At 42.9% G+C, this 20,008-nt stretch overlaps 1 protein-coding gene across 4 annotated transcripts in view; it reads right to left on the bottom strand.

The window, feature by feature from the left end:
- cicb (capicua transcriptional repressor b) overlaps window positions 1-19,252 on the bottom strand; it is a 35,766-nt gene extending 16,514 nt beyond the window's left edge. For 3 of the 4 annotated variants that reach the window (XM_034874083.1, XM_034874084.1, XM_034874081.1), the window contains exons 1-2: window positions 18,986-19,252; window positions 8,873-12,797 (exon numbers count right to left, since the gene is read on the bottom strand). In XM_034874083.1, the coding sequence (XP_034729974.1) occupies window positions 8,873-12,671 (3,799 nt within the window). In that variant the 5' untranslated portion in view covers window positions 12,672-12,797; window positions 18,986-19,252. Of the gene's footprint in view, window positions 1-8,872; window positions 12,798-18,985 lie in introns of those variants that run through there. The other variant, XM_034874082.1, reaches the window with a different exon arrangement.
- Between the last annotated feature and the right edge of the window lie 756 nt (window positions 19,253-20,008).

The following is a 20,008-nucleotide window of genomic DNA, read 5'->3' as shown; positions in this document are numbered from 1 at the left end:
CCTCTTCCAAGCGCTCTATTAAAGCTTCAATACCTAGTATCTTTAAAGACCATCCGTTGCAGGAAGGCGCTAGTGAGCCATATACTGTTTACGTTACACGCTGTTTTTGGTCTTTTTATGCAATCCGCACGGGGGTGGATGTTGATGAGGGCTCTGGAGGGTCAAGATGACCATGCACATTCATGCCTATTACTCCTATATGAGTATGCAGGGTCATCTGGTGCGCTATTGTTTTTTCTAAAGTTGGTCAATGTAAACATAAATGCTGACTGTATTATGAATCAGCAATTTTCACCTTTGAGAGGAAATATAAACCCTTTCTCTGGTCATGCTACTTTGCTTATAGGAATGCAGCTGACAGCGGAGATACAAGTGATGTAATTTTCCACCATAAAAAGCCCTTTCAAATCCCCAAACATTTTTTTACATCTCTCCATCATGCAAATGTGCCTCCTCCAGACAGCATTGTAAATGTTCTGATGCAACACTCAACAGGACAGAGGGAGAAAGAAAGAGAGTTGAAAACAGGAGAGTAGGGCTGGTTAGATAGAGAGGGAGAATGGGTGGAGAGGACCAGAGGGTAAAAATAGAATAGAGTCATTTCCAGCTGAAGAGGCAGGGAGGGAGACATGGAGGAGGTGGGTGGGTGGGTGGAGAGAAAACAACTTGTGAAAACAGAACTTCTCTTAAAAGGAGGAAGGGTGTGGGGGGCCAGAGACGGAAAAGGCAAAAGGGAGACAAAGGAAAATCATTTAAAGATACCTATATTATTCAAATATAACACAGTTATGGCAGAAAGGAAGAAGACTCATATGCATGTTATAGTGTGCATTCATGGTGTATGAGTTAAGAAGCCATGCTAAGCTTAGCTCATCTATCCATTAAAAAGTGGAAGGAACTTAATTACCACTACCTGTCAGACATCCCATCAGGAGCTCAGTAACTGACCAATACATTTGTGGGAGCCACATGAAGCTGCAGGGTTAGGGTTAGCTACACTGAGAAATCTAAACTTGGATTTGTGCTACTATACAAGACAAAATAGATAATAATCTAACATTTTAAACAAAAAGGAGCATATTTGCAGTGTACCGGCTCCTTCTGTCGAATCTTGCCAGGCCATTAGCATTAGTAAAGCATCTTGTGTGCATGTAAAAATACGGGGAGCCGGTCTGTAATTCTTTTAAGACTAATTCCAGATAGGCATTAGAAGAGACATACAGATACAGAGAATAAGAGATTGAGTTTTATCAACTGCACCAAGCTTTAAACGAGTCAACACAGTGAACACAATGTGCTAAGCAGAGTGAGTTGGACAGCTTGACTGCGTGAGTGAAAGGAAAAAAGAGGGTGAAAGAGGGCACGGGGGAGATGAGGGATTACTGTGGCTGCTCAGGGGTTACAACCCTGGGCAAACATTACAAGCCCTTGTTAATGAACTTCATCTGACCAATTTTCAGAGCAGTTATCAGGATTTTCCTTTAGCCTGGTTTGAATACACCTAAATTCTGCCAAATACTGCAAAACGTTTGTGTAAAAGTCACACTTTTGTCACTTCAGAGATAATTTTGTACAACAGCTATTTAAGCACAAAAAGATGTAAATGAAGAAAATCTGTTGATTGAAGGCATGTAAAGATGCACAAAAAAGGTGAGGTACATTTGAGATGATGGTGGGAAATCCCAACATATAAAAGAGATAAACGGTGAAGAAAGGCCGACGATAGTCAGAGAGAAGACGCAAAACAGTAGAAGAGAAATCCCCCCTCTGCTGAGCTTTACTATCTCTGCCTGCTGCTGTGCTAGCAGTGCAATATCTGTGTAGGTGTTCAGCAGCTTTCATTGGCTGTCTCCTCTTACAGACATCATGCTTTTAATGTGCGTATGTATGCATGTCTCTAGCTCCCAATTACATTTGTCAAATACCACGTGACCTCACAGAAGAAAAACTTTACCTACGCTGGCACCGTGCAGGCGGAGCACTGCCTTTGCTCACCCTCTCATCCCATCTCTCTCACCCCTTAATTCATCTTCCACCCCTGTGCTCTGTCGCTCTCTCTCCCTCCCACAACCCACCATTTGCTCCGTCCAATTATAACTCAATCCACCCGTCCTTTGCAGTTACCATGGCAACAGCTATGTTGGGCACAGGACCCTGTGTTGCTTGTGGTCACCAATCTGCCACTGACCATCACCACCTTTTGCATCAAAATAAAGTTAACCAATTATTTTCTACATGGCTTATGGACACCCAGAGGGATGGCGTTGTGGGACGCAAACTGGAGATTACTTTTAGGACACTGGACTCAATCACGGCTTAGTTCTAGCTTCAGTTAAAGTAAAAAAACACTGCATTCTACTCCTTATTTCGTTCAATGTTGCAAAGTTAAGACTGTACTGCTGAATATTGAGAAGAATACGATAATTCCTGGGAATTGAACAGCTCTCATCACCCAAAAAATACACACTTTCCACTCTGTGGCTACACATACAGATTCACTATGTCTCTCTTCCCAACAGTGACTTAGCATTGGGGAAAATACATGTCAGGAATACTTTAGACCAGTGTTTGATGACCCAGATCCTTTCATCCACTGTGTGGATGAACTTGTAATGTATGTGTTTGGCCATCTGGGGGCACTACTAGCCTGCAGATAAATGGCCAACAGACGGGGAGCTGCAAAAAAAACTGTGCAAAGACTGTTGAGATAGAGATGCAAGGAGAGAAGAGGAGAATCGGATGAAGGATAGGAAAGACATTCCTGAGCTAAATAAAAAATCTTCTCATTCCAAACTTCGGGATGTGAGGAACACATTTAAACTGTGATCTCACGTTTGAACATTGGTTCAACTGAGATCCTGAGGAAGCAAATCTGAATATCAGTCTAACTTTCCTTGTATAAAGTAAACACCTTGTAGCTACCTCAGACTTAGGAGTCCCACTGCATCAATGCATTTTGAAAATCTCCCCAGAGTATGCTTCGTCCAATAGGAAAACGGATTATCGTTGCACATGACTTTTGTGGTAAGTCTTGAGGGCTTCATATGTGCTTTGGTGCCAGTCAAGATGGCTGTGTGATCCAGATGTGGTTGTTGCCATGGCCAGGGAGGATATGCAGGGCTTTAAGTGTTACGTAAAGCAGAGGCGGGAGGGAGTGGCGATGTTATTCCCGGGTAGCCGTATCCGGGTAGACCAGGATGAAGAGAGCAAAGTGAAGAGGAGGGGAAGCTAAAACACTGCAATGCGATGGAGCAAAGGGTTAAAACAAATTGTATGTAAAAGAGTCATAATGTCTTAGAAAAAAATTAAATAAAATGAGACCGGGTAAAGCGAGAGGGCAGAGAAAAATATGTCCCATAAGTGCAAAAAAAACAGCACGAAAAACTGTTTTCCTGTCTACGTAAGTGTGACATGTTTTCTTAGTGTTGCACAAACTGCATGTGCATGTGTGAGCAACATAGAGATAGAACATTATGCACACTTAATGATATACTAAGGTTATATTGTAATTTTACTTTCAATCACTTTTAACTGTGACATTGACAGACTGTATGTCATTTTGAAACATCTCATGCAGCACAGTGTGTGAGATGCCGAGCAGTTTCAATACGTGGTCATACAGAAAAAGCATGGCGTTTATGTTAAAACATGGATTTGGATACAAGCAAACAAATATACTCATTTAAGACCTTTTCGGCAACAAAGTCCTCTAGGTCCTCTCTTTAAAAAGGACGCCATGCTCACTTTCCTGACTGAATTCAGAGCTAGATTGACGGAAGTTGCCACTCAAGAATGCTACAAAAGTAAAATAGTATCTAAATAAATGCTTATAATAAAGATTTTAATTTTCCAACTAAAAGAAAAAAACAGTAATAGGACTGGAAGTAGTTGTAGTAAATATAAAGGATATTTGACCTGGAACACTTTACTCGCTGCTTAAATAATTAAGAGGAAAACCTTCCGATTATCCAGCTTCGTTTCTGTTGACTATAATAAAGCCGAACTAAAGAGGAACCACAAATAATGTGTTGGTGCGTCCCTTCATTGGAAAGTGCCACAAGCACACACGCACACGCGCACGCGCGCGCACACACACACACACACACACACACACACACACACACACACACACACACACACACACACACACACACACACACACACACACACACACACACACACACACACACACACACACACACACACACTATTTCTATTTGTGAATATTCTGTGTAATGTACAGGCGACATCCCCGTGATGTTTGCTTTGTTGCCATGGCAACAGACCTTTGGTGGTAACACATCATATCCGGTGTTCAATGATTGACGCATGGTTACTCCGTCTCACACACACACACACACACACACACTGCATGCAACACACACGTGAAACTAAAAAAAAAGGTCTCATCCTTCATCTTGCCGCCTACACTTTTCTGCCTGTTCCCTTAATAGTTTTGTTAATACAGGAAGTTACAGGGACAATTTAAAAGGTGCATAGGTGGGAAAGCACATACATAAAAAACACATAGAAGCTTCGTCTAAGAAGTGTGTGACAGTGTCAGTTGAGGAGCTGCTTGAGGAGCAGAGGATTGATGCCTCATATCTGAGTGATGTAACAAAAACACAGCATATAAATGAATATTGGCAGGATTATAATGTATATCACATATACAAGAGAGAAAGAACTCACAGACTACTTATCTCTGAATTGGGAAAATGTATTAATCTGATGCATTTGTTTTACGTATTGTTAGAACGAAATTGGTTTGCTGAAACATAGTCCTTTTATTAACAGCCAGATACTTCACAATGATTTTATTCACTCCTGATGAAATCAAAGTTTCTACCTGACCACAAGAATAAACCAAAAATGTAGTTAGCACATTTTATTCATTCATCTAATTGTTGTTTAATTAGGAGGCTTGATGTATTATAATGATTTTTACCTATCCCCGAATGTGTAATTTTATTTGTTCCCTATGACTCCTTGAACACTTTAATAATACGTTTTGACACGAACATAATTGAAATAATGTGGAAAACATTAAATGAACCTTTAAAGAAAATGTACTGTTTACCTTTTGCTCATATCTCACAAGCTGTTAAAAAGCCACTAACACCTACACAAGCAAAAATAAAGCATGTGTGATTACACGCACACACACACACACACACACGCGCACACACACACACACACACATGCACAGGTGTGCAGTGTTTCCTACTTTCCCTGTTATTTCACACACTCCTACGACCATATGCAAAAGCTCACACACTAATTCTAATTTTACAGAAAACATCCATATGTGCTTGTTGCTTAAAGATCTTCAAAATAAAAATGCACACCAACACACACACACACAGGCAAGCATGCAAACACTCCCATAAAGCAATGTGATTCATTCATTCAGCGTTCCTTTCAGCTGCAAAAAAAAGGGGATCTGAGGAGGGGCCGTACACTCAAAATGACAGCGTACCTTTTCCTGTCAACTTCTCTGTCACACTCGTGAACGTCCACACAGGGATATGTATACAGAACACACCAAGGGCAAAAGGCTCTGGTGAAGTGAATAACACTAACTGATACTATATGTCCATATATAACAGAACTGAGAAGTAGGCTCATTTTCGGCTTATAATAAATAATGTTCTCACTCTCTCTCACACACACACACACGCACGCACGTACGTACAGCATTTTATCCAACAGAAGCTTGAGAAATAAGTTCTTCACACACCCACACAATACATTGAAACGTACATCATATATCCTACACACACACACTGTGTGGACTTATCACTGTGTGAATGTACACACACTCACACACACACACACACACACACACACACACACACACACACACACACACACACACACACACACACACACACACACACACACACACACACACACACACACACACACACACACACACACACACACACACACACACACACACACACACACACACACACACACACACACACACACACACACACACACACACACACACACACACACACACACACACACACACACACACACACACACACTTAATAGAGTGGTCAGACTTCTTTTAAAAGATATAAACGCAAGATTTGTACAACTGTAAGGTGCTGTTAAATCCTCTTTTTCTAAGTCTACGTCTTTTCTTCATCTATGCTTTCATCCTCTTGGAGGCTATTCTTCATTCTCTTTCTGATTTAATCTCTCTCGCTCTCTAAAAAACAAAATCAAAACCAGTTGATGGAAACTGGCCTACATACATGTTGCACAAACATTCTAAACCTAATTTTTGCTTTAAATGTTGATGTCTTGTGTAGCACTGATTTAGAGCAGGGAACAGCTACAGTCCTCAATTATTTTCTTTTGCTTCAGATTCCTATCAAACTTCCCTGTTCCTTTCTATAATAAATCCCTGCTGTTGCATTGTGTCTTGTCTATATAGTGTATGATTGCTGCGACTCAGCCATGGAGTTTCTGTCTATAATGACTTGTGAGGAATATAAGAGAGACTCTCCAATATCAACAAAGCTAATCCTGTATAACGTGCAGTCCAATTCCAAACAGAAAACACAAAAACATCCAAGCATACATTTTCTCTTTTGCACTCTCTTTCTCTCAAACATACACATGAATACACATACATAATTTTGCATCCAGCTAGTGTGTCCCTTATCCATTATATATCTAAAATCCCAAACAACAACTGTGTTGTTACTTTGATAGTTTTATCTTTGTAATAACTGTGTTAGGCTCTTAAATATGACATGCAATGTTAAATAGCCCTTTTTCCAAAAATCAACAGATAAACCAAGCTCCCTTTCTCCGAGTTACTGGGATGGACGGCATGGATTACTCTTAACTCACTAAATGCTGATGAGTTAATTTAGGGATATTTTTTACTTATCAGCAGTGATTCCAACAAGCCTAGTCCTGACCTGGTGTATGACAGGTGCCTGGAACAGGGCTTAAATGGGACTCACAAGACCAGTTTAGCATTTAGTTGAATTTTACCAGCAGACACGAGGATGGTGGTCAGACAACTAGAGGAAGCCATATGGGACAACAGCATGTTGGCTAAGTGGAGCTTCTTACACTGGGCATCAGCACACACAGGTCGCGGCATGTTAATGTGAATCAAAGCCTATAAGTTACACTGTAGGTGTTATTAAACAGGTTATGTTAAATAAAAAACAAAAAAAATATTATTTAAAAAATATATTAGAGAAAAATAAGGTCCACAAATAAGGTTTGTGTGTGTACAAAACAAAAAGAGAAACTTGTAAAGCTACATTTACACATGTTCTTTGGAGTCTCAGGTTTTGAGTACAAGAATCTCTACTATTATACTACAAATCTGCTAGTTCAAGGCCTGTTAACGGAGCTTCTCCTCAGTCCATTCTGAGGGGACACTGTGCGTATGACTAGTTGACACACAGTTACCAAAAAGATATCCTTTAAAAAAGTGTGATACTTTTCTTATAATTGAATTTAATGTACTTTGTGGTAGGCAAATCAATTGTAAACACAAACTAAAACCTTAATTAATTACACAGCGAAAAAAAAGGCTTTATGCCACACAACAATGTTGCAGAAAATATTCCCCACAAGGCTGTTAGGTTCCAAAAATTGGGGTTTGTAAAAAATTAATTTTTATCATTTTTAATTTTGATGTACAGAGCTGAAATTTGGTGTTCTCTAGGAATAACATTTTTATATTTAAAAAACAGTGTTAAGAATATATAGTAAAGGAATGTATTCTGTTTAAGAATTGTGTGTAATTATTTTTCACTTATAGCCTATAATACATTTTTCAACACAATATCCCTAATTAAGGTTCTTTTCTAATCTATATTATTTTCTCATCGACATTATATATTTCAGGAGTTTTGCTTTGTTATATTCTTTTGGAACAGAGACTAAACATATTTATAATGTGACTGGCATATGACTATAGCAGAATACAGCATTAAATATGCTTATTCCACATATCTCCTGTTTTCTAACAGCAGCCCAAATCCCTAATTAGGACTAAAATCGCCATAGCCTCCATAAGTTTCTCCTTGTCCTTCAAAGTCACTGACTTTGCACACAAAATACACCCACACGTACAAAGTAGGGCTGTCAAACAATTAAAATATAGAATCGCAATTAATCACATTAATATCATAGTTAACTTGCAATTAATCACACATTTTTACCTATTCTAAATGTCCCTTGATTTCTTTTTGTCCCATTATTTTTTCTCATTTTGATGCTCTCATCAACATGGAAAAGTGGATCAGCTTGCTTTGTGGAAATGTTTTTTTTATTTTTTTTATTGAAAACAACATTGGCATATAGCCTAGTGTAGTGTTGAATTTCACACGTAACATTCTGACTTGGTACAATTAATCTCTTACACAATGTAACACTGACCATCGATAAAAGGGTGAAAAAAATACTTTGACAAGGGGGGATAATTCTGATCAGCTGTGTGCTTGGCCATCAAGTGGTATTTCAGACTGGACGTGCTGTGATGATAGCTCAGTTCACAACGACAAAACACACAGATCACTTTGGTTTTGTCAATGGAACCATTTGGCTACGTTTAAAAACTAAACTTTCCATTCACAATCTTATTGGGATCCATTTTGGAGTCTTACGCCCGGCCAACTCGCAAGCCCAAACAAGTGTGTGTGGCGTGCCTGCTGTTTTGTTTCCGGTCTAGCTAGATCTGGTGTGGTGTTGTAGTTTTTCTAACGTTACTAGTTGTTGCAACAGCATGGGAAAAAAACTAAAAGGTTTGACAGCGTTAAAATGGGTTTGCGTTAACGCCGAGTAATAACGCCTTTAACTGACAGCACTAGTATGAAGCAATTCTCACCTGTGCCAGGGCGTCCCATGATGATGTCCTTTCGTGGGACAGGGTGAAGGCTTTCAGCTGGGAGGATCAGGGGCAGCAGAGCGGTGGGAGAAGGGTGACAGGGAACTGGCTGCTGGACCTCACCCCCAAACCCTGTCCCTCTGTTCTCCTCTTGTTCCACAGAGCTGTCAGTGCTACTTGGAGTGGGAGCTGTGACTGTTGTGCTGACGGTAACTGACAGGGCCTGCAGGGGGGTGGCAGGGGTGTCAGAGGTGGGCAGGGAGGAGGGTGTTGGAGACACAAGCACCAGAGTTTGGGCTGGGCTCCGCAAGACAACAGTGCCATTTTGTACTGTGGCTGCAGCAGCGTTAATGGGGACGGGAACCTGAAGGCCAGAAATTGGGTGAGGGGTGAGGGGTGTTAGGCCGATGTCTTTAGATGACGTATCTGTCCCTCCCTCATTTCCACCTCCTCCTGTTCCTAAGGGACACTCTGTAAATTTAGCCAGTGGGACTTCGGGATTTCTCACAATGACAGGCGAGTCCCGCGAGGCCTGTTGGGATACAGGGACCACACGACGAGGCCCTCCATCGGGAGTTAGAGGACAAGGAGGAGTTGGAGACACTAACAGAGGAGGAGGGGAGACAGCAGTGGAGGAAGGTGAACTTCTGGAGGAGGGGGTGGTCACTCCTCTGGGTCGGGAGAAAGTTGGTGTGTGTGTGCGGGAATGTGAAACTGATGTTTGTGGGGAAAGCACCCTGAAAGAGTTGTTAAGGTCCCCCTGCTCCACCTCTGTCTTGGGTGTGTAATCGTGGTGGTGTGAGGGGAGGGGTGGTGGAGGAGGTGCGTCAGGCTTTCGTTTGCTGGGGCTCATGGGGACTGTAAACATTAGGTTGCTGTGGAAGGGGGGCTGGATACCCGAAGTGTGTCTCTCCCTTTCTCCTCCTCCAGCTGGGGTTGTTACCTTACTGCCGCCTGTCCCGCTGGGCTGCCTGTGCCTCCGGTGTTGGAGGACTGGGGATGCGGTGATTGGGGAGAAGTTTGCCGGCCTAAAGCCAAAGAGTGGGGAGGGTGAGGGAGAGGGGGCAGGGGAGAAGGGCGACTGGTTAGAGATGGGAGAAAAGGAGGGGGTGCCTGAGCGGGAGCTCCCTAACGACACAAGCATGGTGGCGGCCTCACACTCATCGAAATCAAAGCGTGACGACAAGTCATGGGGGAGGAGGGAGGGGAGGACCAAGCGGGGTCTGGAGTCTCCTCTGCTACCTGTCTCACTGCTCTCTCTTGATGTGTCGTCCCACTCAAACTCACTGCTTGCTCTCCCCCGCAGGTCAGGGGTGACTGTCCCTGAGCTGCTGCCTCCTCCTCCTCCTCCCCCCGCTGTCTCCATCTCTTTGGTCCTCATGGACAAGTGTCTTGAGCAGTATCCTCGACGCTGAGACTCCTTCATACAGCCCTCCCTGGAGCACAGCCTACGCCATTGCTTACCATTGAACTTCTTACGGATACCGTTAGGGGTGCACACCACATCGCCCTTCTTGTATTTCTGCTGAGCCAATGAGAGGGGAGTCCTAGAGCGAGAGGAGGTAGAGGTGGACCCCCCACCAGAAGTGGGAGTAGGGGTCTGAGTGGGAGTGGTCTTTGATGGAGGTAGGTTTGGAGTGGTGTTGTTCATTTCAGACACCAGTAAAGCAGGGGAACGGGGTGGCTGAGGACTAGGTAGGGTGGAGAAATGTGGGGGTCCCAGGCCACGCACCAAAGCGAGGTGGGGGGAGGAGGGGGTGTAGCAACTGGACCTGGAGACAATGTTTATTTGTTGAGAGGTCCCAGCATTTGGCTGGGGATCCACAGTGAGGGTCATGTTAAAACAAGATACCTCAACGTCCTCTTCTGGAGTGTTGGGCTGTTTCTGTCTCTCTCTGTCAGAGTAGTTATCTCCGCAGCCATGAACTGTGCTGCCACCTGCACTAGATGTCACGGTGGAGGAATGGGGTGGTGGATGTGCATTTACATAGGGATGCCCACCTACAACCTTTTCATGTGAAAAACTATGGCCTAACCTCGCTCCCCCTCCCAGCACCCCCATCCCAATACTCAGCTGGCACACTTCCCTCTCTACCTCCATCTCCTCCCTCCGCTCCCTCTCTTCCCTTTCTCGCTCCCGCTCTCTTTCCTTTGCCCTCCCACCATCCAAATGTGGGACTTCCCAAGGAGGGGTGAGAAGCCTCAGACTTTGTCGGGACACCCACACAGTCCGAGCATTAGCTTTCCTTTTCTCTTTCTCTTCCCCCACCCCTCCATTGTCCAGAGTCTCTCTGTCTTCATTTAGAAGCACCTGGTAAGGAAATGACACACCGGGGTGGGGGTCCACCTGAGTGATAATCCCCTCTCTGTACAGCAGAGGACCCCCCTCCTCTCCACCAAAGGGCACGCACACTCGAGTCCTGACTGCTACCGGTGCCATGCCAGGTGGGGGGGCATCCAAAATAAACTCCACAGTGCTCTCAGCCCCTGAAGACAATGTCATCACGGTTCCACCATGGAAAGGGTATTTAATAAGAGTCTCCTCTCCTTGGAGCTGGACTTCAACAGAACCTCCACTCACCCTACGCACCACCCCTGGTCTGAACACAGATAATAAAGGGCATGAGTTAATCTCCTTAACCCCTCTGTCCCCTGTAGCCCTGACCCCACTCTCCATTGTCCTCTTTATCTGGCGAGCTAGAACTCTCTGGTTTTTCATGCCTTTAGCCAAAACTTCGGCTAGTCCCTCTGAAAGACTGGCCTCTTTATGGTGCAAGTTAGGGTGAGTAGCTGGGTAGTCGGAGTTCTTTTGATGAAGGCTTTGTCCGGTTGCTTCCATCACGTCTAGGTCAGCTGAGTGCTCACTAGCTGTATCAGTGGATGAAGAGCGCACTGAGTAAGGCGCCCCCTCTGACTCGTTTTCCCCAGCTTGGGAATCTTTTTGCGGGGAATCTGCTGCCCTGAGGGCTTTATTCTCCGTGGAAACAAAACAGTTTGCTTCTGTATCTCTACTATCCACAGTTAAGACTGATGACTGATTACCTGAGCAATTATTACTTCTACTATTACTGCTATTGATTAAAGTATCATGGCTCCCAGCACTACTGTTAGTCATGGTGTTAATATCTTTTGTAGTGTTACTGTTAGGACTGATGTTGATGCTAACATTAATGCTATTACTAATATTGTTACTACTCTTGAAATTATTGTTAATATTGCAGTAACTGTTGTGCATGTGTGCAGGTCTGGAGGTAGGAATGGTAGTCAGGGCATTTGCGTTGTTAGCAAAGTGCTCATATGTGTATTTTTTCTTGGGCACACGAGCCTTAAAGGTGGCCGTTTTCCTACTAGAGACTGAGCCTACATTGGGGCTGTGATTGGTGGCCAGAGGGGGCGTGGCTGTGGAGAGTGGCGCTGGAGCGGAGGTAGGAAATGCTACAGATTCAGTGGCTACAGCACTATTCCCATTTGTGCCCACTATCTTGTCCTTTTCTGTCTTTTCTTCTGCCTTCTTACCTTCCATCTCAACTGACTCCACAGGTTTCCTCAGCTCAGTAGATTCCTCCACCGTGGGGGTATTGCTGTTTGTGATTGGTTCTTTGTTAGAGTTGGTGACTGTGGGCAGGGTCTGTTTGTGTGTAAGAGGGTTGGGTGTAGGCTGCGTGGTTTTGAAAAGTGTCTCCCTCTTGACTCTTTTGGGGTCTTTCTCCTGGAGGGGCTGTGAGCCCCCTCTCCTTCGCCCCCCTCTGCCTCTAGTTATTGGGGAAGAACGCCCTCTGTGTTTCTTTGATGGTCTCATCTCCTCTTCACTGTTCGCCAAAGTGCAGATTTTGTGGCACTCCTCCTTTTTATACTTTGAAGGCACTCTTTTTTGTCTTTATGTGCTTGGCCGTCGCCCCTGTCCTTCTGTCTTCTGTATTGCAAGCTAAAAGAAAGAGATAGATACAGAAGATAGGTGGTCATTTATTATCTTTATAATCAAATATTGCTGAGAATAAAAATTACACTATACCTGGTAGTGTGCTACACTGCACTGGCTATCACATTGGCTCAAGATCTGACATATGCACTCATTTACCCTCCATGTCAGCCTGGAGTGTCTGTGTGTACTTGTCTTTAAGTGGCAGTTTGTACGCTCCAAACATAAAATCTTAATTTCAACATTTGCTAACCACCTTTTCCAACCCAAAATGTGCTTTAAAAAAAATAAAGGACATGATTGCTTTTTTTAATAAAAAGTCAGTAGTATTCTTTAGTCCCGTATTTAGCCTAATACTTAATAATTAATAAAAAAGTGGGTTTTGATAGGTAAGATTAGTTATTGATTTGTTTCCCAGGTAATCCTGGGCAGAGAATGAGATTTAATATGGTTAACCTTGTCTGAGTATGATAACACATAGTGGGATAGTTTACTCTTTTAAAATAATTTAAAAAAAGATTAAAATTTGGGCCAAATACAATAGAAAGAAAAAGGAAAGAAAGAAACGCAAACATCCAAGGTCACTCGCTTCAATTTGTCTTTTACAGTACTCCAGTATCCAAGTGTGTGCCTTTAATGAGGCCTACATGTCTTTTAATTTCACTAGGTTCTGCGTCTTCAACAATAGATCGTAATACAGCATTTATTTTTGACTTCCATCGGGAGAAAAAGCTGGCCTGGGTGAGGTCACCCTACAACATGAGTGAGGGAAAGAGAAAAAGAGAAGAGAGATAGAAAGAGAGAAAGGTGGGAGTATGCGGCTGTTTGGCTGTTTGCTCAAATAGGCTGTTCTTGTGTAGTCATTGGGAATTTCCACAGTCATTCTAAACACTCGCTGGCTTTCTCTCTCTCTTTCTCGATGTCTCAGTCTTTTCCAGTCGTCTTTTGTCAGTCTCTTTCTCTCACTCACTCTCCCACTCTCACACACACACACACACACACACACACACACACACAAACACACTTCTACAAAAAGACAGTATAATTGGAATAATCTGCCATAGTAACATACGCCCAAAATGAGAGAAATTAAAAGGCTTGCAATGGATCCGGCACACTCACTGATGCAAGATTACAGGCTGAATACACACACGCACACACACACACACGTATACAGACGTGTGCATATGGGCGCCCTCGACTAAGCTCAGCAACTCACCCACATGTGCTAATGTCCGCATTCCTAAAAATACAGACAAGAACATACGGTACACATACTCACAGTTCCCATCCTAGACGTTGGAAAAGTTCATCACACATACATAAGGTGACCTTGTTGTTAACTGTTTGTTTGCTGTAACAAACGATACACAACATAAACCAGTAACACCACAACTTCCACTTCCTGCAGTATAGAAAAGCATCTCTTCCTGGTCCTGAATGACTAATAAACAACACGAGTAATTCACACAATCATCGCTGGCTTTCCATTTTGACCTTTTCCTCTTACTACATACAGTATTTACTGTAGAAACAGGCATAGAGGCTTTCATGTCCATTAGAATGTACCAGTCATTTAATTTCTTATTTTTGCAATGGATTGGCAATGCCCAGTAATGAAATATACAGACATTGATCATTACCATGGTAAATTCTTTAGATACCAATAAGAGTGATACTGAAGTTTTACATTTTATTGATTTGCACCACGTGTGTAACTTCACATGTGGAGTTTACCTACTGTACTGTAACTGGGATGCTTCCTGCAGATGCAGCCATTTGAAAAGCACTGCTCTGTTCATATCTGCGCTTAACTATTACCAACTACAAAACTGTTTTTAAGAGTCTGCCACTAAAAACGATGAGAACCATTTATTTCATTTTGACTGTACGAAAAAAACTAAATATGTATACATATATTTATGGGTGTGTGTGTGTGTGTGTGTGTGTGTGTGAAACATATATACATACTGTAGGAAGTAAGTACAAAGCAGTTTGATCTTTGAAAGCTTTCCAGTGTAAAGACTAACATAATGAAATATAAAATCCAAAATATCGACCATACTTTTTAACATTAGTGCTGATAACACTAAAAATGAAGAAAAAAATATATATAAGTTATTTCTCCCTTTCTAGTTAGAATACATTTTGTATAACTCATCTATCTCAGACAAAGCAACGGAAAGAAGGACAGAGATTTTGAGTGCATAAATTTCCTTCCTGCCAGCACCGGACCAAGTACTCCTTCATTAGAGTAGATGCTAAGGCCTGGAATGGGAGTCTTGGTCTTGTAATTGCTGTACTGCACTGGAAAAGACAGTAAAGAGTCAGGGCCACTTGACTGACTGTCTGGTTGACTGAATGACTCGAGAAGATCTGTGCTTAGCTTAGAAAAATGTGGTGTGCAACATGGTTCGTGCTCTAGGCATTGGCTGATAAGCCAGTAGCAGGCATTTGTGTGTATTAGCATTCTGTAACTTTGAAGGTATCGGACTGCACAACGTGTAGATAACAGAGACGTTTTAAACTGAACCTTTATTTATTTACAGTGCTGAGCATTTTAGCCTAAAAACTATTTATTTATCACAAACATGATTTTAACTCTTCAACCATGTGCACCCAGCTGTGAATCCATTAGGGGTGGGGAAATCGATACAGCATAGTATTGCAATATTTTTCGTGGCAATACTGTACCAATACACAGACGGCAGGTATAAATGTTTTATTATATATGTTGGTCAGTTGGTCGGCTTGACAATCTCATTTTGCAGCAATACAACTGAAGTGAGATGGATGGAGACATTTGTCATTTTAGATAAAACAGATGTGGGCAAAATTTCCTTTTGGGGACTTAATTTGAAACAGTGAACTTTTTTGAGGTTGGAAAAAAGTAATAAATTGATATATATTTTTAGAATGCTGCAATGTGTTTAAAACTGCAATAATATCGTATCGCGACATAAGTATCGTAATGCTTCTGGTGATTCCCACCCAGAGAATCCATCACAAGCAATCATCCTAGACTCAGAATTTAATTTGAAATTCCAGACAAAATACCAATGTTACACACTAAATATGTTACTCTAAATTACAGATATAAGTAAATGAACTCATGCAGGAGGCATCTGAAATTTCAGTGCTGCTAAATAATAAAATGCATCAGATTTGAACAGTTCAAACCCCAATTCTTTCCTTAAAGATGAAAAACAAAACACAGTGTGTGCTCCATAAACATCCCCTGAACTGAAAATAACTTCAGATCTTTAACGCTTAATGTTTATTTAGCTGCAATCCAAGATGCCAAGACCATGTCAAAATCATAGGTTATTAGGACCAAAAATATAAAAAAAGTGGTTGGAGAATCTAGAATTTTCTCTGGGTTGCATTCAGACGAAGCAGAGAGGAAAATAATTTAGGTGACTCAAGATGTCTGCACCTACCAGCATTAGAGCAGGTTGATATTGAGATATCTGCTGCTCTGGTGTGAAGCTACTGTAAATCCTGAATAGACGGATTATCGCCGGCTATCGTCTCAAAAAGCGTTGGACTGGACTCTTAAACAGCGAACACATCTAAATACACACAAACAATGCATTCCCCCTCCACAGCGTAGCAACATCAAACTTCTCACACACACACAGACAAACTAAACGCTCTCCCTGGAATTTACAGTACACTGTTAAAATCTCCCTTGGAAGTATATATCGTCTTACACTCACATTCTATGTGCCGTATAAACACACACACACACACACACACACACACACACACACACACACACACACACACACACACACACACACACACACACACACACACACACACACACACACACACACACACAATCTATCTGGCTGGTATAATTTTTGCTTTTCTGAAAAAAGAAACAAAAAATAAAAATTACTTCCATGATATAACATTTGAAGATTAACAACAATATTGATTTTTATGCATCTTGATCGTAATTTCTTAGTAGGTTAGACAGGGAGCATGTATGCCACACACATACACACACACACACACACACACACACACACACACACACACACACACAGAAATCTCATCTCAAAGTCAACACTACAAGAAGAAGAAGTTGTTCAGTATTTAATACTAGACTATACCACCATAATAAACCTCCAGTTTGATGCCCGTTTACCCAGTCATCCGTAGAGAATTTAGCCTATGCCCTATCGCAATATGGCACAGGATGTGTGTTTATGTGTACGTGTATGTATGTATGCATACATGTATGTGTGTGTGTGTGAGAGATCTTATACTACACAAGGATATCACTATACGCGTCTGTCTTCAGGTTGGCTACCTTGTTCAATGCTGCATTTGCACAATATGTCAGTGTGTGTATACGTAGTTACCAGGCACACTGCAGCTCATCCCTCTCCTATGAGCATTTTATGGGTGTCTATATGGACGCAAGGCTGCAGTGACGGGGACAGGGACGGCGAAGGAAGAACGCACAATGGTACAACAGAGAAAGACAGTATGTGATAGTGAAACCTACGTGGCCCTTCGTACATTCCAGCATGGTAGGGCAGTTTTGCCCTTAACTGGGTCACCGGGGAACACACTCACACATGAAACAGCAAAATAAGAACATGCTCTCTGTTACACTTACACACACAGACACACAGACTTTGGTTTATGCACTCATGAGTGGGTGGGATGTGACATGCAACATGAGACAAGTAAAAGGAGACACTTTGGGGAAGGTGTAGTAAGAGGCCAAGCTGTGAAGTCTGTGAGCATGCAAGTGTGTGACTGCGCTTGTTATGGAGAACATCCATTGTGACGTAGTACGAATACTGGCAGCTGTTAAGTGGGTGGCATTTTTGACTGTGAAAATTATATCAATAAAAAGAGGTACATTGACGCCTGGAATTTCTGCATTCTGGCCCATATTAGTCAGGAGCCTGAAGCATAGATCAGAGGTGACTGTTCCTGTTTGGGACCAAATGGCAGAACTGCCAATGCTACATCGATGACCACTACACCATGAGAGATGTATTCTGCCACAACAAGGGCAATGGTGAAGATATGAGGAATGCACACCCCAGCTGAGCAAAGAATCTGCAGGACAGATAAAGACACTTTAAGTCCAAATGTAAAAGAACAAGCATTAAAATGCATTTGACTAAAAATGCACCCGAAGATAAATATTACAAAAATGTTTAAAAAAAACTGCCCAGTCAGAGATGTCAACACTGATATTGCAGTGGGGGAAAAAAGTGGAGGGTCGGCGAGGGAAAAGCCGAGAAAACACCGAATGCTAGCCCGGCTTCCTTGCGCTGTGAGTACTACGAGAGGCGCTACACAATGTCAAAGCAGTGTTATGACTCGAGGCAGTCACTTAGACCGCTCTGTACGGCGCTCAGTAACATACACAACAACCGGTTTCAAGTGACGTTTTATTATCCCAACAAGACGAGGCCAATTCTTCCTCATACAACGATGTTTGGCACGCAAATATCCACAATACCCAGTGCATACACGCAATTACTCCGGAGACGCTTCCTTAATGGACTCTGTAAGCTGACACTGATTGTTTAAAACTTGAGGGAAAAGCAGGATTTTTTCCTTGTTGGTGTTTCGCTCTAGTAAGCAGCTCAGTAACGTTAGTAGTAGTGGTGGTTGTAGTAGTCGTAGTACGCAACGGTAGCAGACTACTAGTACCCACATAATGACACCGTCAGCCAGAACATAAGGAAACGGGATGATGTACGCCGTCTTGTTTTTCTATTTGTCCCAGGTCCATTTTAACGCCACCATTAGCTTGCGTTTTTATCAGTCAACATTTGGGCTGCAATGCTGCATATAGGTCGATTGATTTTACTACGCTAGCGTCGCTCCACGCAAAACTCCACAGCTAAGGTCAAAGAAAAGTACTCAACATTAACCACAATGTTGTAATGTCATCCGAGAAATGCGTACATGTTTCACGTTCGTCCGTGGGACTGCGGTAAAACATTTGAGAAAGTTTTTAGGCTGTTACATCCCCCACCCCTCCCCTTTCTCTCGGCTCTTCGTCACTCCATTTCTTCGGACGGTATCGGACCAACCAACCGACCGACTGACCGTTAGCAGATGATTCTCGTCTCGTGCTAACTGGCTGCTCCTGGACATTTAATATCCGCGTCAGTGGAGCTTCACTACCTTTTTCTAACTTAGTTTCAACTCACCCAAAGAGAGCTTTCCCCCTCACCGGAGAAAGATTTGTGGTCTTATTTTCTGATGAAGAGGCTGGCACAACGTTCGGTAACATCCCTTTGCTGTCGGCTTTGACGACTGCGCGGTCCACACTCACACTTTACTTTTCCTCCGCAAAACATGTCTTTCCCCCACAGAAACTCCAACAAGGCTATAAAAAGTATCGGTCTTCTTTTCCACTACAGACACAAAATGGTGAATGAACCACTAACAGCTGGGCAAGCCGACCAATCAGAGGTCGCTGACAGGTACAGTAGCCAATCAGTGTCAGTGCTACAGACTAGAGGGCGTGGCGGGATGTCAAAGTCCAGTTGACCGACGGGGGTATCCAGCCAATGGTGGTGGGGATGCTGAGCCAGACCGGTGTCCTGTCCCAAACTTTACAGTATCCAATAAGAGCTTTGGGAACCATAGGAACAGCATGAGGGAGGGCCGAGAGGAGGGACCAACTCACTGACAACCAATAAAAAGGCACAAATGCCCCCTCCCCTTCTCAAAAGGAGTATGTTTACCATAATTGACAGCACAAGTGCCATTCCTGAGCAGACGGTGATAATGCATCAACCCTTCTGCTTCTCATAGAACATAGAAGTTGGTGCAGCAGGATTAAAGCACCACAATCCGGTTGTCTGTACTCTGTGGCCCAGTATCCAAACTGTTGCACTACGTGCATTTAAATGATCATGTTGTATTCTTATTTAGACAAACAGAGCGAAAGTATTGACCAAGGTGAAAACTGTGCATGAGTGCGCGTTTTGAAAGTTTGCTTACAAGCTGGACAACTCTTATGTGGCGCAGCCGACGCATCGATGCCCCTTGCAAACCGCTCTCCCTCTCCCTTTTCTCTCAGCAACAGACGCTGACTTTCACCGCATTCAGCCAATCAAGGTGCAGCATCCCGCTGGCTCTGACGTTGGTAATCTCTCTGCCCCGCCCACTCCAATGAAAGCGAACGGGACCGGTCTCGGCTGACGTCACTTCACCGGCAGACGATT

Source organism: Etheostoma cragini, chromosome 6, assembly GCF_013103735.1.
Source record: "Etheostoma cragini isolate CJK2018 chromosome 6, CSU_Ecrag_1.0, whole genome shotgun sequence".
NCBI classification, from domain to species: Eukaryota; Metazoa; Chordata; class Actinopteri; order Perciformes; family Percidae; genus Etheostoma; species Etheostoma cragini.
Note: the sequence above shows the minus strand (reverse complement) of the source record. Positions and strands in the feature narration are given on the sequence as shown.